Source organism: Rana temporaria, chromosome 1, assembly GCF_905171775.1.
Source record: "Rana temporaria chromosome 1, aRanTem1.1, whole genome shotgun sequence".
Classification (NCBI taxonomy): domain Eukaryota; kingdom Metazoa; phylum Chordata; class Amphibia; order Anura; family Ranidae; genus Rana; species Rana temporaria.
The window spans coordinates 423746909-423759276 of record NC_053489.1 but is presented as its reverse complement, the minus strand read 5'-3'; the positions used below and the strand labels follow the sequence as shown (position 1 = coordinate 423759276).

The 12368-nt window shown below is 44.0% G+C and overlaps 1 protein-coding gene across 3 annotated transcripts in view; it reads right to left on the bottom strand.

Moving 5' to 3' along the window:
• Positions 1 to 12368, bottom strand: part of PSD3 (pleckstrin and Sec7 domain containing 3) — a 703925-nt gene that overhangs the window by 618229 nt on the left and 73328 nt on the right. Inside the window, exon 1 of one of the 3 annotated variants that reach the window (XM_040325291.1) lies at positions 7803 to 9169. The exons of the other annotated variants lie outside the window; for them this stretch is intronic. Within the exon in view, the coding sequence (XP_040181225.1) occupies positions 7803 to 7823 (21 nt within the window). The 5' untranslated portion in view covers positions 7824 to 9169. Of the gene's footprint in view, positions 1 to 7802; positions 9170 to 12368 lie in introns of those variants that run through there. 3 annotated transcript variants of the gene reach the window in all.

Below are 12368 nucleotides of genomic sequence, written 5' to 3'. Positions count from 1 at the left end.
ATCCAAAAAAAAAAAAAAAACTGACAGGGTTTATAAACTTCCTTAACGCTATACAAAATGAAAAAAATTGCCTTTAGTTCTACTTTAAGCTCTCCGACATCTTCCACCTAGTTCACAGGAACTACAATGCGTTTCACTCTAAACAGAGCTTACTAATAGGGTGAAGATCACATGCTGATGCTTGATGTTCATGCTGTGGCCATCTAGGATAGGGTGACCAGACATCCCCAGTTTCAGGGGACAGTCCCCTGATTGAGGACACTGTCCCCGGACCAAGTCTGTCCCTGGTTTTGTCCCCAGATTGGATTTAATAGGGGGCGGGGGCAATTTCAAAGACAATCAGTGCAGAATTAAAATAAAATTAGAATTACACCCCCCCCCCGCTCCGCCGTGCCTACTAGCATAGGGGGGTTGTATTTTTTCCATTATCTGTGCCCCTTTCCGATGATCATGTGCTGGTCGGAGCGGAGGGAATATTTCTTTAGTTTCGGGCGCATGACCATTCAGCTCCACTCGCATGTTCTTCTGCCTTGGCTCAAATCCTGGCCAGCCGCCTGCCTATCTCCTTGCCTTCCTCCGCTCCCCATCCAGTAGTAGCCGGGGCCCGAAGAGTAAGACTTGAGAGGCTGTGAGGCGGGCGGCGGCGGGCAGAGAGTCGCTGATTGTTGCCATTACTAGTAAAGAAAAAATATGTCCCCGGATTTCATTTTAAAAATCTGGTCACCTTAATCTAGGAGTCTCCCATGATGTAATCCCTACTTCCACTGGGAGCACATAAAATTGAACAGTTGGTTAATTGCAGTACACAATGGGGGTTATTTACTAAAGGCAAATCCACTTTGCACTACAAGTGCAAACCACAAGTGCTGCACTTGAAATTGCACTGAAAATAAACTTGGTAGTACAGTCGCTGTAGATCTGAGGGGGACATGCAATGAAAATAAAAAAACAGCATTTTAGCTGGCACATGATTGGATAATAAAATCAGCAGAGCTTCCCCTCATTTCAGATATACCCCTCCGATTTACAGCGACTGCACTTCCAAGTGCACTTTCAGTGCAATTTCAAGTGCACCTTGCACTTGTAGTGCAAAGTGGAGTTGCCTTTTGTAAATAACACCCACTGTGTGTATATATAAATATATTTTTGTTAATCGAGTGCAAACTACAAGTGCAAAGTGCACCCACACCACTGGTGGAGATTTCCTTCCACTTCTAGTAAAATGGAATATAATATTATAGTGTCTCCTATTTCAGTATCTCAGTATTAGTTTGAAGCACATGAGGTGATTTTATATTAAACCAAATATGTTGGTTTTGAATTTTTTTTTTTCATTATTGTTCTAATAAACATGATGAATTTATTTGTTGTGAAAAGAAAAGATGGCTTCACGATGTTCATGAATAGATAATCTGATCTGGGAATATGTAATTATTCAATTTAGAAAGACAAGTTCTCCTAATGCACAAAGATACAAGTGCAAATACGTGCTCTCTAGGTTTCAAAACATAGATATGAAAAACTTCACCACAATAACAAGGCACATTTGATACAATGTAGTCCCCTGTGAAAGCCTGTGGTGTCCCAGGACATGAGGTAACAGTGTATCTTTGTGAAGTGGTGAATCTGTGTGTGTGTGTGTATTACTGAAGTGCTTGACCTAATGGGGGTTCCAAAGAGTTAATTGATTGGCTTTGATGGTCACAGTTATGGGAGCCCTGATATAAGGGTAGCTCTCGGCATGTGATCTTCACACTATTAGTAAGCTCTGGTTAGAGTGAAACACGTTGGTTTCCTGTGAACAGATGGAACTGTCTGTATTTTGAAAAGCTTAACAAACCTGAACAAGGCAGTGAGCGCCATTCCATTTCTCTCTGAGAGGTTTATTGTATTACATAGTTTTACTAAATTTAAAGTCTAACTCCAAGTTTTAGTGAACTCCGAGCAAAAAAAAAGTTTTCCCCTGCAGTAGGGCCATAGGCGTGCGCACAGGGTGTGACGGATGTGCCTGGGCACACCCTAATTACCTAGTGTGTATTAACACAATTGCTCTGTGTAGCTGGGAAAGATCGCCCTCTTACCGCCTCTGCCATAAGAGAAGTGCTTAAGCACTCCTCTTTCACTGTGCTGGCAGGGAAATCAATGTGCCGGGGCCATATATACAGTGAGGAAAATAAGTATTTGAACACCCTGCTATTTTGCAAGTTCTCCCACTTGGAAATCATGGAGGGGTCTGAAATTGTCATCATAGGTGCATGTCCGCTGTGAGAGACATAATCAAAAAAAAAATTCCAGAAATCACAATTTATGATTTTTTAACTATTTATTTGTATGATACAGCTGCAAATAAGTATTTGAACACCTGTCTATCAGCTAGAATTCTGACCCTCAAAGACCTGTTAGTCTGCCTTTAAAATGTCCACCTCCACTCCATTTATTATCCTAAATTAGATGCACCTGTTTGAGGTCATTAGCTGCATAAAGACGCCTGTCCACCCCATACAATCAGTAAGAATCCAACTACTAACATGGCCAAGACCAAAGAGCTGTCCAAAGACACTAGAGACAAAATTGTACACCTCCACAAGGCTGGAAAGGGCTACGGTGAAATTGCCAAGCAGCTTGGTGAAAAAAGGTCCACTGTTGGAGCAATCATTAGAAAATGGAAGAAGCTAAACATGACTGTCAATCTCCCTCGGACTGGGGCTCCATGCAAAATCTCACCTCGTGGGGTCTCAATGATCCTAAGAAAGGTGAGAAATCAGCCCAGGACTACACGGGAGGAGCTGGTCAATGACCTGAAAAGAGCTGGGACCACCGTTTCCAAGGTTACTGTTGGTAATACACTAAGACGTCATGGTTTGAAATCATGCATGGCACGGAAGGTTCCCCTGCTTAAACCAGCACATGTCAAGGCCCGTCTTAAGTTTGCCAATGACCATTTGGATGATCCAGAGGAGTCATGGGAGAAAGTCATGTGGTCAGATGAGACCAAAATAGAACTTTTTGGTCATAATTCCACTAACTGTGTTTGGAGGAAGAAGAATGATGAGTACCATCCCAAGAACACCACCCCTACTGTGAAGCATGGGGGTGGTAGCATCATGCTTTGGGGGTGTTTTTCTGCACATGGGACAGGTCACAGGGCGACTGCACTGTATTAAGGAGAGGATGACCGGGGGCCATGTATTGCGAGATTTTGGGCAACAACCTCCTTCCCTCAGTTAGAGCTTTGAAGATGGGTCGAGGCTGGGTCTTCCAACATGACAATGACCCGAAGCACACAGCCAGGATAACCAAGGAGTGGCTCTGTAAGAAGCATATCAAGGTTCTGGCGTGGCCTAGCCAGTCTCCAGACCTAAACCCAATAGAGAATCTTTGGAGGGAGCTCAAACTCCGTGTTTCTCAGCGACAGCCCAGAAACCTGACTGATGTAGAGAAGATCTGTGTGGAGGAGTGGGCCAAAATCCCTCCTCCAGTGTGTGCAAACCTGGTGAAAAACTACAAGAAACGTTTGACCTCTGTAATTGCAAACAAAGGATAATGTACCAAATATTAACATTGTTTTTCTCAAGTGTTCAAATACTTATTTGCAGCTGTATCATACAAATAAATAGTTTAAAAAATCATACATTGTGATTTCTGGATTTTTTTTTTTTATTATGTCTCTCACAGTGGACATGCACCTACGATAACAATTTCAGACCCCTCCATGATTTCCAAGTGGGAGAACTTGCAAAATAGCAGGGTGTTCAAATACTTATTTTCCTCACTGTATATATATATATATATATATATATATATATATATATATATATATATATATATATATATATATGTATATAGACACATACAAACACGCATGTGTGTTTGAGCTTTGGAGTGCCATAAGAGAAGTGCTTAAGCACTCCTCTTTCACTGTGCTGGCAGGGAAATCAATGTGCCGGGGCCATATATATATATATATATATATATATATATGTATATAGACACATACAAACACGCATGTGTGTTTGAGCTTTGGAGTGCACACCCTAATGCTAAAGGCTGCGCACACCTATGAGTCAGGCTCTATAGGCACTGCTCGGATTAACTGTTTGTTAACTGTTTGTTTCTGTCTAGGGGACTGGAAAAAGCTTATACTCTCCCGATCCTCTGCTCCCCCACGATCCAATAGTGGACTGTTTCTGACGTCCTCACATCTAGAGCAGGTCTATGAGTGTGAGGATGTCAGAAATAGTCCATTGCACAAGAAGTCTAGACCAAATGGGGGGTGGGGGGGTGGGGGCAGTAGCCACAGGGACTGCTCTTATGCAGAAAGGATCAGAGGATTAGGTAAGTATATCTCCATTCTCCAATACCCTAGACAAAAATGAGCCATTGACATGTGCAGTGCAGGCATAGCCCTACTGCTTAGGAAAACTTGTTTTTGTCTGGAATTCAACTTCTTTTTACATCTTGGTTAGCGGTTATAACCCCTGTCAGGTTTTTTGTTGGCAATCTTTGTCCCATAGGGGGGGATTTCCATTCGATTCTTGTCCCATTGCCAAAACAGGAAGTGAGAGAAAATCCCTCTAAAGTTGGGGAATTACTAATTGTCACCAGAACTAGTGTTCACTTTGGAAGACTTCCCCTTTATCCCCATTATGCTGACAAATTTCCAACTTTCTTTCACTTTCGGTGTCACTAATAATGGTCAATAAGACAAATAGAGAGGGTGAACCTACCCAACGGGGGAACAGACAGCACTTTCTCTCACTCATATCAAAATAAAACAAAAAAAGTTTTGCCTTTAGTTATACATTAAAATAGTTATTTTGGCTTAAGCTATATACAGTATACAGCACTGTGTTCCGGCAGCGGGATAGGAACTTCCCATTCGGTTCCAGAACAAGATATGGTTGGGCTGTTCAGCCATTCACAGGAAGCCTCGTATTTTATTAATAAATACAAGACTTTATCTGAGTGGTTGAGGTGTAGCAAGCACACATCAACTGCCATACGTGGTTCGAATTTCAGATGATTCCTGCCAAATTGATCTAAAGTCAAACTGTGAGAGGGTCCTGCCGGCACCACCCAGCTTGATAAAAGTCAATTGTTCAATTGACTGTTGCTGAAAGAGCTGGGTGGAAAATTGTTGGCCTGCATCTGGATGCAGCCACTGTTTGGGCATTCTGACAGCTGCAGGTGGCGGCTGTCAGAATATAATGTCCTGGTAGAGGGGGTTCCTCCATCCACCTTACTGTGGATGGAGGAATTTGTTTGTTGTTTGTTTTTTATGCATTCGCCCTGCTAGCCGGAATAAAATGACTATGATTGGCTGTAGACTTTGTCAGCTTCCTAGAGGGATAGCTGAGGTAGGTTCAAAATCATGTCCAAATACACCTAAGCTTTCCTGCCAGGAAGCTGTCAAAGCCGACGGCCATTTATAGGTGGTGGAGGCGTTTTCCACCCTGCAGGGGCGTGTATATTTGCAGCTGCAAGGTAAAGAATGACTCCACCACCTATAATTGACTGTAGGCTTTGACAGCTTCCTAGCGGGATAGCGCAAGCAGGTTCATAATTTTGTCCGAACACACATAAGCTATCCTGCTAGAAAGCTGTCAAAGCTGATGGCCAAACATAGCTGGTGGAGGCATTCTCTGCCCTGCAGGGGCGTGTATATATGCAGCTGTGAGGTTGGGAATGCCTCCACCACCTATGGTTGACTGTAGGCTTTGACAGCTTCCTAGAGGGATAGCTCAAGCAGGTTCAGACTTCTGTCCGAACACACATGAGCTATCCTGCTAGGAAGCTGTCAAAGCTGATGGCCGATCATAGGTGGTGGAGGCATTCTCTGCCCTGCAGGGGCGTGTATATATGCAGCTGTGAGGTTGGGAATGCCTCCACCACCTATGGTTGACTGTAGGCTTTGACAGCTTCCTAGAGGGATAGCTCAAGCAGGTTCAGACTTCTGCCTGAACACACATAAGCTATCCTGCTAGGAAGCTGTCAAAGCTGATGGCCAAACATAGCTGGTGGAGGCATTCTCTGCTCTGCAGGGGCGTGTATATATGCAGCTGTGAGGTTGGGAATGCCTCCACCACCTATGGTTGACTGTAGGCTTTGACAGCTTCCTAGAGGGATAGCTCAAGCAGGTTCAGACTTCTGTCCGAACACACATGAGCTATCCTGCTAGGAAGCTGTCAAAGCTGATGGCTGATCATAGGTGGTGGAGGCATTCTCTGCCCTGCAGGGGCGTGTATATATGCAGCTGCGAGGTTGGGAATGCCTCCGCCACCTATGGTTGACTGTAGGTCTTGACTGCTTCCTAGCGGGATAGCTTAAGCAAGTTCAGACTTGTGTCGAAATCTACTAGACCTATCCCACCAGGAAGCAGTTAAAGCTTACAGCCAATCATAGGTGGTAGAGGCTTTCCTCCCCTTGCAGCTGCAAATATACACACCCCTGCATAGCAGAGAATGCCTCCGCCAATCTATGATTGGCAGTCAACTTTGACTACTTCTTAGGGTAATAGCTCCGGTGGATTTTGGACACGAGTCGGAACCTGCTTGAGCTATCCCCCTAGGAAGCTGTCAAAACCTACAGGTAATCATAGGTGGTGGAAGCATTCCTCACCTTTCAGCTGCAAATATACACGCCCCTGTAGGGCAGAGAACGCCTCCACCACCTATGATTGGCCGTCAGCTTCCTGGCAGGATAGCTCAGCTAAGTTTGGACAGGAGTCTGAACCTGCTTGAGCTATCCCTCCAGGAAGCTGTCAAAGCCTACAGCCAATCATAGGTGGCGGAGGAATAAACCACCTGACAGCTGCAAATGTACACTTTGGGGGTTCATTTATTAAACCTGGAGAGTGAAAAATGTAGTGCAGCTCTGCATAAAAACCAATCAGCCTTCAGGTTATATTGTCAAAGCTTATTTTTACCGGCTGATTGGCTACCATGCAGAGCTGCGCCAGATTTTGAACCCTCCGGTTTTAGTAAATCAAGCCCTCTAACAGGACGTCACGACAACAGCAAAAAAAAAAGCATTTGGGCTAAGAGCATTGAAAGGTACTTTTCCGAGTAAATACATACATGAATGGAATTTTTTTTTTTTTTTTGTTGTTTTTTTGTTTGTTTGTTTTTTTATAGAGTTTAGTGTCACTTTAAGAAAATGACACAAATGCTCTTTGTTACAATGGGCAAATATTTTTCATTTCCAGCTTTAATTTTATTTTGTTTTATATATATATATATATATATATATATATATATATATATATATATATATATATATATATATATATATATATATATATATATATATAATGTATAAATAATAGAGATCTAAAATGAAATAAACCTAAAAGGCATGTGATAAGACAACAAAATCCATTAGACAGAAGAAGGCAGGAGTTAGCAGCAAGGAGTAAACAGTAAGTGGGATAAGACACCAGATCAGATGACAATGACTTCCCCATAACAAGTCAGGACACCCAGGAAGGGACACATGGGGGAGGGGGTCTCCAATACAACTGTCACTGGGAGATAAAGGAGAGGCAGGCAAGCTGATGAAAGTAAAGTCAGGTCATGGTGATCCTATTATACTGATCACTCCAGGAGGAGGAGGGGGTGTCCAGCTCCAATATATATCTCCTTCATGGCTCACACTCATACAGATGACTGCAACTTTTCCTGCTGATCAGCCCATATGAATGAATGGACTAGTATAGGAGAAGCATGGATCTCAGAGCACAATACCAACTTATACACAGTGACAGCACAGAGATATATGGGGGTGATCGGGGGACACACACTTACCCCACCATCTCCTTCTTCCATTTTCCATGTCTGAGATGTCGCCTGCACAAATAAGTCCTCTGCTCTCCTTTGTGTTTTCCTTTCGCTTGCTCTCACTCCTCCCCTTGTCTCCTGTGTTGCCGTCTATACACAGGCAGGTCTGCTGCTCCCCCTCTCTGAGTCCCTCCTGTGACCAGTCTTTGTTGTCAGTGCTCGGGCTCTCCTCCTACAAGAGATCCTTCTTCCTGAGAGCAGAGACCGTGTGTACTGTGACTGAGCACAGCATGGCCTGGACACAGCACCTCCTCCTCTACTCCCTGTCTATCTACTCTCTCCAATCACTGGCATGCCTGCCTACTACACACAGGATCATGTCTGCTTCCTACTACACTCTATCGTCTCTGCTTCCTATATACCAGCCAGGTACAGGATCTCTTCTGTGTCACCATCTCTGCTTCCTGTATAACAGGTACAGGATCTCCTCTGTGTCACCATCTCTGCTTCCTATATACCAGGTACAGGATCTCCCCTGTGTCATTATCTCTGCTTCCTATATAACAGGTACAGGATCTCCCCTATGTCATCATCTCTGCTTCCTATATAACAGGTACAGGATCTCTTCTGTGTCACCATCTCTGCTTCCTATATACAAGGTACAGGATCTCTTCTGTGTGATCATCTCTGCTTCCTATATACCAGGTACAGGATCTCCTCTGTGTCATCATCTCTCCTTCCTATATACCAGGTACAGGATCTCCCCTGTGTCACCATCTCTGCTTCCTATATACCAGGTACAGGATCTCCTCTGTGTCATCATCTCTCCTTCCTATATACCAGGTACAGGATCTCCCCTGTGTCACCATCTCTGCTTCCTATATAACAGGTACAGGATCTCTTCTGTATGATCATCTCTGCTTCCTATATAACAGGTACAGGATCTGCCCTGTGTCATCATCTCTGCTTCCTATATAACAGGTACAGGATCTCCCCTATGTCATCATCTCTGCTTCCTATATAACAGGTACAGGATCTCTTCTGTATGATCACCTCTGCTTCCTTTATAACAGGTACAGGATCTCCCCTGTGTCATCATCTCTGCTTCCTATATACCAGGTACAGGATCTCCCCTATGTCATCATCTCTGCTTCCTATATAACAGGTACAGGATCTCCCCTGTGTGATCATCTCTGCTTCCTATATAACAGGTACAGGATCTCCCCTGTGTCATCATCTCTGCTTCCTATATACAAGGTACAGGATCTCTTCTGTGTGATCATCTCTGCTTCCTATATAACAGGTACAGGATCTCTTCTGTGTGATCATCTCTGCTTCCTATATAACAGGTACAGGATCTCTTCTGTGTCATCATCTCTGCTTCCTATATACCAGGTACAGGACTTTCCCGTGTTTCATTATCTCTGCTTCCTATATACCAGCCAGGTACAGGATCTCCCCTGTGTCATCATCTCTGCTTCCTATATAACAGGTACAGGATCTCCCCTGTATGATCATCTCTGCTTCCTATATACAATATACAAGATTTTCTCTGTGTCATCATCTCTGCTTCCTATATAACAGGTACAGGATCTCCCCTGTATGATCATCTCTGCTTCCTATATACAATATACAAGATTTTCTCTGTGTCATCATCTCTGCTTCCTATATACCAGGTACAGGATCTCCCCTATGTCATCATCTCTGCTTCCTATATAACAGGTACAGGATCTCTTCTGTATGATCACCTCTGCTTCCTTTATAACAGGTACAGGATCTCCCCTGTGTCATCATCTCTGCTTCCTATATACCAGGTACAGGATCTCCCCTATGTCATCATCTCTGCTTCCTATATAACAGGTACAGGATCTCCCCTGTGTGATCATCTCTGCTTCCTATATAACAGGTACAGGATCTCCCCTGTGTCATCATCTCTGCTTCCTATATACAAGGTACAGGATCTCTTCTGTGTGATCATCTCTGCTTCCTATATAACAGGTACAGGATCTCTTCTGTGTGATCATCTCTGCTTCCTATATAACAGGTACAGGATCTCTTCTGTGTCATCATCTCTGCTTCCTATATACCAGGTACAGGACTTTCCCGTGTTTCATTATCTCTGCTTCCTATATACCAGCCAGGTACAGGATCTCCCCTGTGTCATCATCTCTGCTTCCTATATAACAGGTACAGGATCTCCCCTGTATGATCATCTCTGCTTCCTATATACAATATACAAGATTTTCTCTGTGTCATCATCTCTGCTTCCTATATACCAGGTACACTGCACAGATGTTCTCCTCTGTATCATTATCTCTGCTTACTATATACCAGGTACACTGGACAGGATCTCCTCTGTGTCATCTCTGCTCTCTATGAGAATATTTGCCAGCACACCATGGACCGACGTAAATAGCGTCCAAACGGATGATTTATTGCATGATCATCCGAATATAAAGTATCTCTGCTTTCTATATACCAGGTACACTGGACAGGATATCCTGTGTCATGTCTCCTTCCTATATACCTGGTACAATGGACAGGATCTCCTCTGTGTCATGCCTTCTTCCTATATACCAGGTATACTGGACAGGATCTCCTCTGTGTCATGTCTTCTTCCTATATACCAGGTATACTGGACAGGATCTCCTCTGTGTCATGTCTTCTTCCTATATACCAGGTATACTGGACAGGATCTCCTCTGTGTCATGTCTTCTTCCTATATACCAGGTACACTGGACAGGATCTCCTCTGTGTCATGTCTTCTTCCTATATACCAGGTACACTGGACAGGATCTCCTCTGTGTCATGTCTTCTTCCTATATACCAGGTATAGAGGACAGGATCTCCTCTGTGTCATGTCTTCTTCCTATATACCAGGTACACTGGACAGGATCTCCTCTGTGTCATGTCTTCTTCCTATATACCAGGTACACTGGACAGGATCTCCTCTGTGTCATGTCTTCTTCCTATATACCAGGTACACTGGACAGGATCTCCTCTGTGTCATGTCTTCTTCCTATATACCAGGTACACTGGACAGGATCTCCTCTGTGTCATGTCTTCTTCCTATATACCAGGTACACTGGACAGGATCTCCTCTGTGTCATGTCTTCTTCCTATATACCAGGTATAGAGGACAGGATCTCCTCTGTGTCATGTCTTCTTCCTATATACCAGGTACACTGGACAGGATCTCCTCTGTGTCATGTCTTCTTCCTATATACCAGGTATAATGAATGAATGAAAAACTTATATAGCGCGGCACATGCGAACTGAATCGCCTCTGGGCGCTTGATGTTTTGTGTCTCATGACATCAAAAGAGCAGAGTTTTAATCTGTCTTCTGAAAGTCAGGTGGTTTTCCTCCAACCGAACGCTGGTTGGTAAAGCGTTCCATAGTCTCGGACCTTGAAAAGCAAACCTTCTTTCTCCTTTGGACTTGTATTTGGTTTTTGGCACCTTGACCAGATTTTGGTCAGTGGATCGCAGAACGCGATTAGAATTGTGAGGTTCTATCTTGTCGCAAAGATATTGCGGAGCCTTCCCATGGATGCACTTATGTGTCAGCCAGAGTGCTTTAAATACAATTCTGTCTTTTACTGGCAACCAGTGAAGGGTTCTCAGCGAAGGTGAGATTGATTCCCATGTCCTTTTCCCAGTCACCAGTCTGGCGGCCGTATTCTGTACGACTTGCAGACGAGCGATTTGGTACTTTGGGAGCCCGAGGTAAAGGGCATTTGCATAGTCCAGTCTGGAATTCACGATTGTTCCCACCACGACTGCTACGTCTTCTTTGGGGATAAATGGAATAAGTCTGCGTAGTAGGCGCAACAAATGGTGCGCTCCGCTGACTACTGACCCTATTTGTGCGTCCATTGTCATGAAGGTGTCAAAAATGACTCCTAGACTTTTGACTTTGGAGTTAGGGGAGATGCTTTGGCCCAGAATGGGCGGCGGTGTCCAGGTTGTTGCCAGTTGACTCTTTCGGCTGGCGTGAAACATAAGAAGTTCTGTTTTGGAACTGTTGAGTTTAAGATAACTCTTAGTCATCCAGTTTTCTATCGAAGAGAGACATTTCTCTAAACTGAGATGATGATCCTTTTTGTTGCAGATGCGAAAATACAATTGCGTATCGTCTGCATAAGAGTGATAAAGTAGTTCTTGGCTACTGATAATATCAAAGAGAGGGCGAAGATAGATGTTGAACAGTACCGGTGACAGGGGGGATCCTTGGGGGACTCCACATGGCACCGTGCGTTTTTCCGACGTGAAAGATCCCAGTTTCACTGTTTGTGATCGGTTTTCAAGAAAGGAGGAAAACCATGGTAAATCACCTTCTGCGATTCTGGCTACCTCGGCCAGTCGCATCAGTAACATTTTGTGGTCTACTGTGTCAAAGGCTGCGCTTAGGTCCAGCAGAACCAGGAGACAGGATTCTCCCTCGTCTGCGGCCTCGAGGGCATCGTCCCATATTTTGAGTAAGGCCGTTTCTGTCCCGTGTCCGGGACAGAAACCTGATTGAAATGGATCGAGTAGATTGTGGGTATCCAGATGCTGTTGCAGCTGTTGTACCACTATTTTCTCCATTATC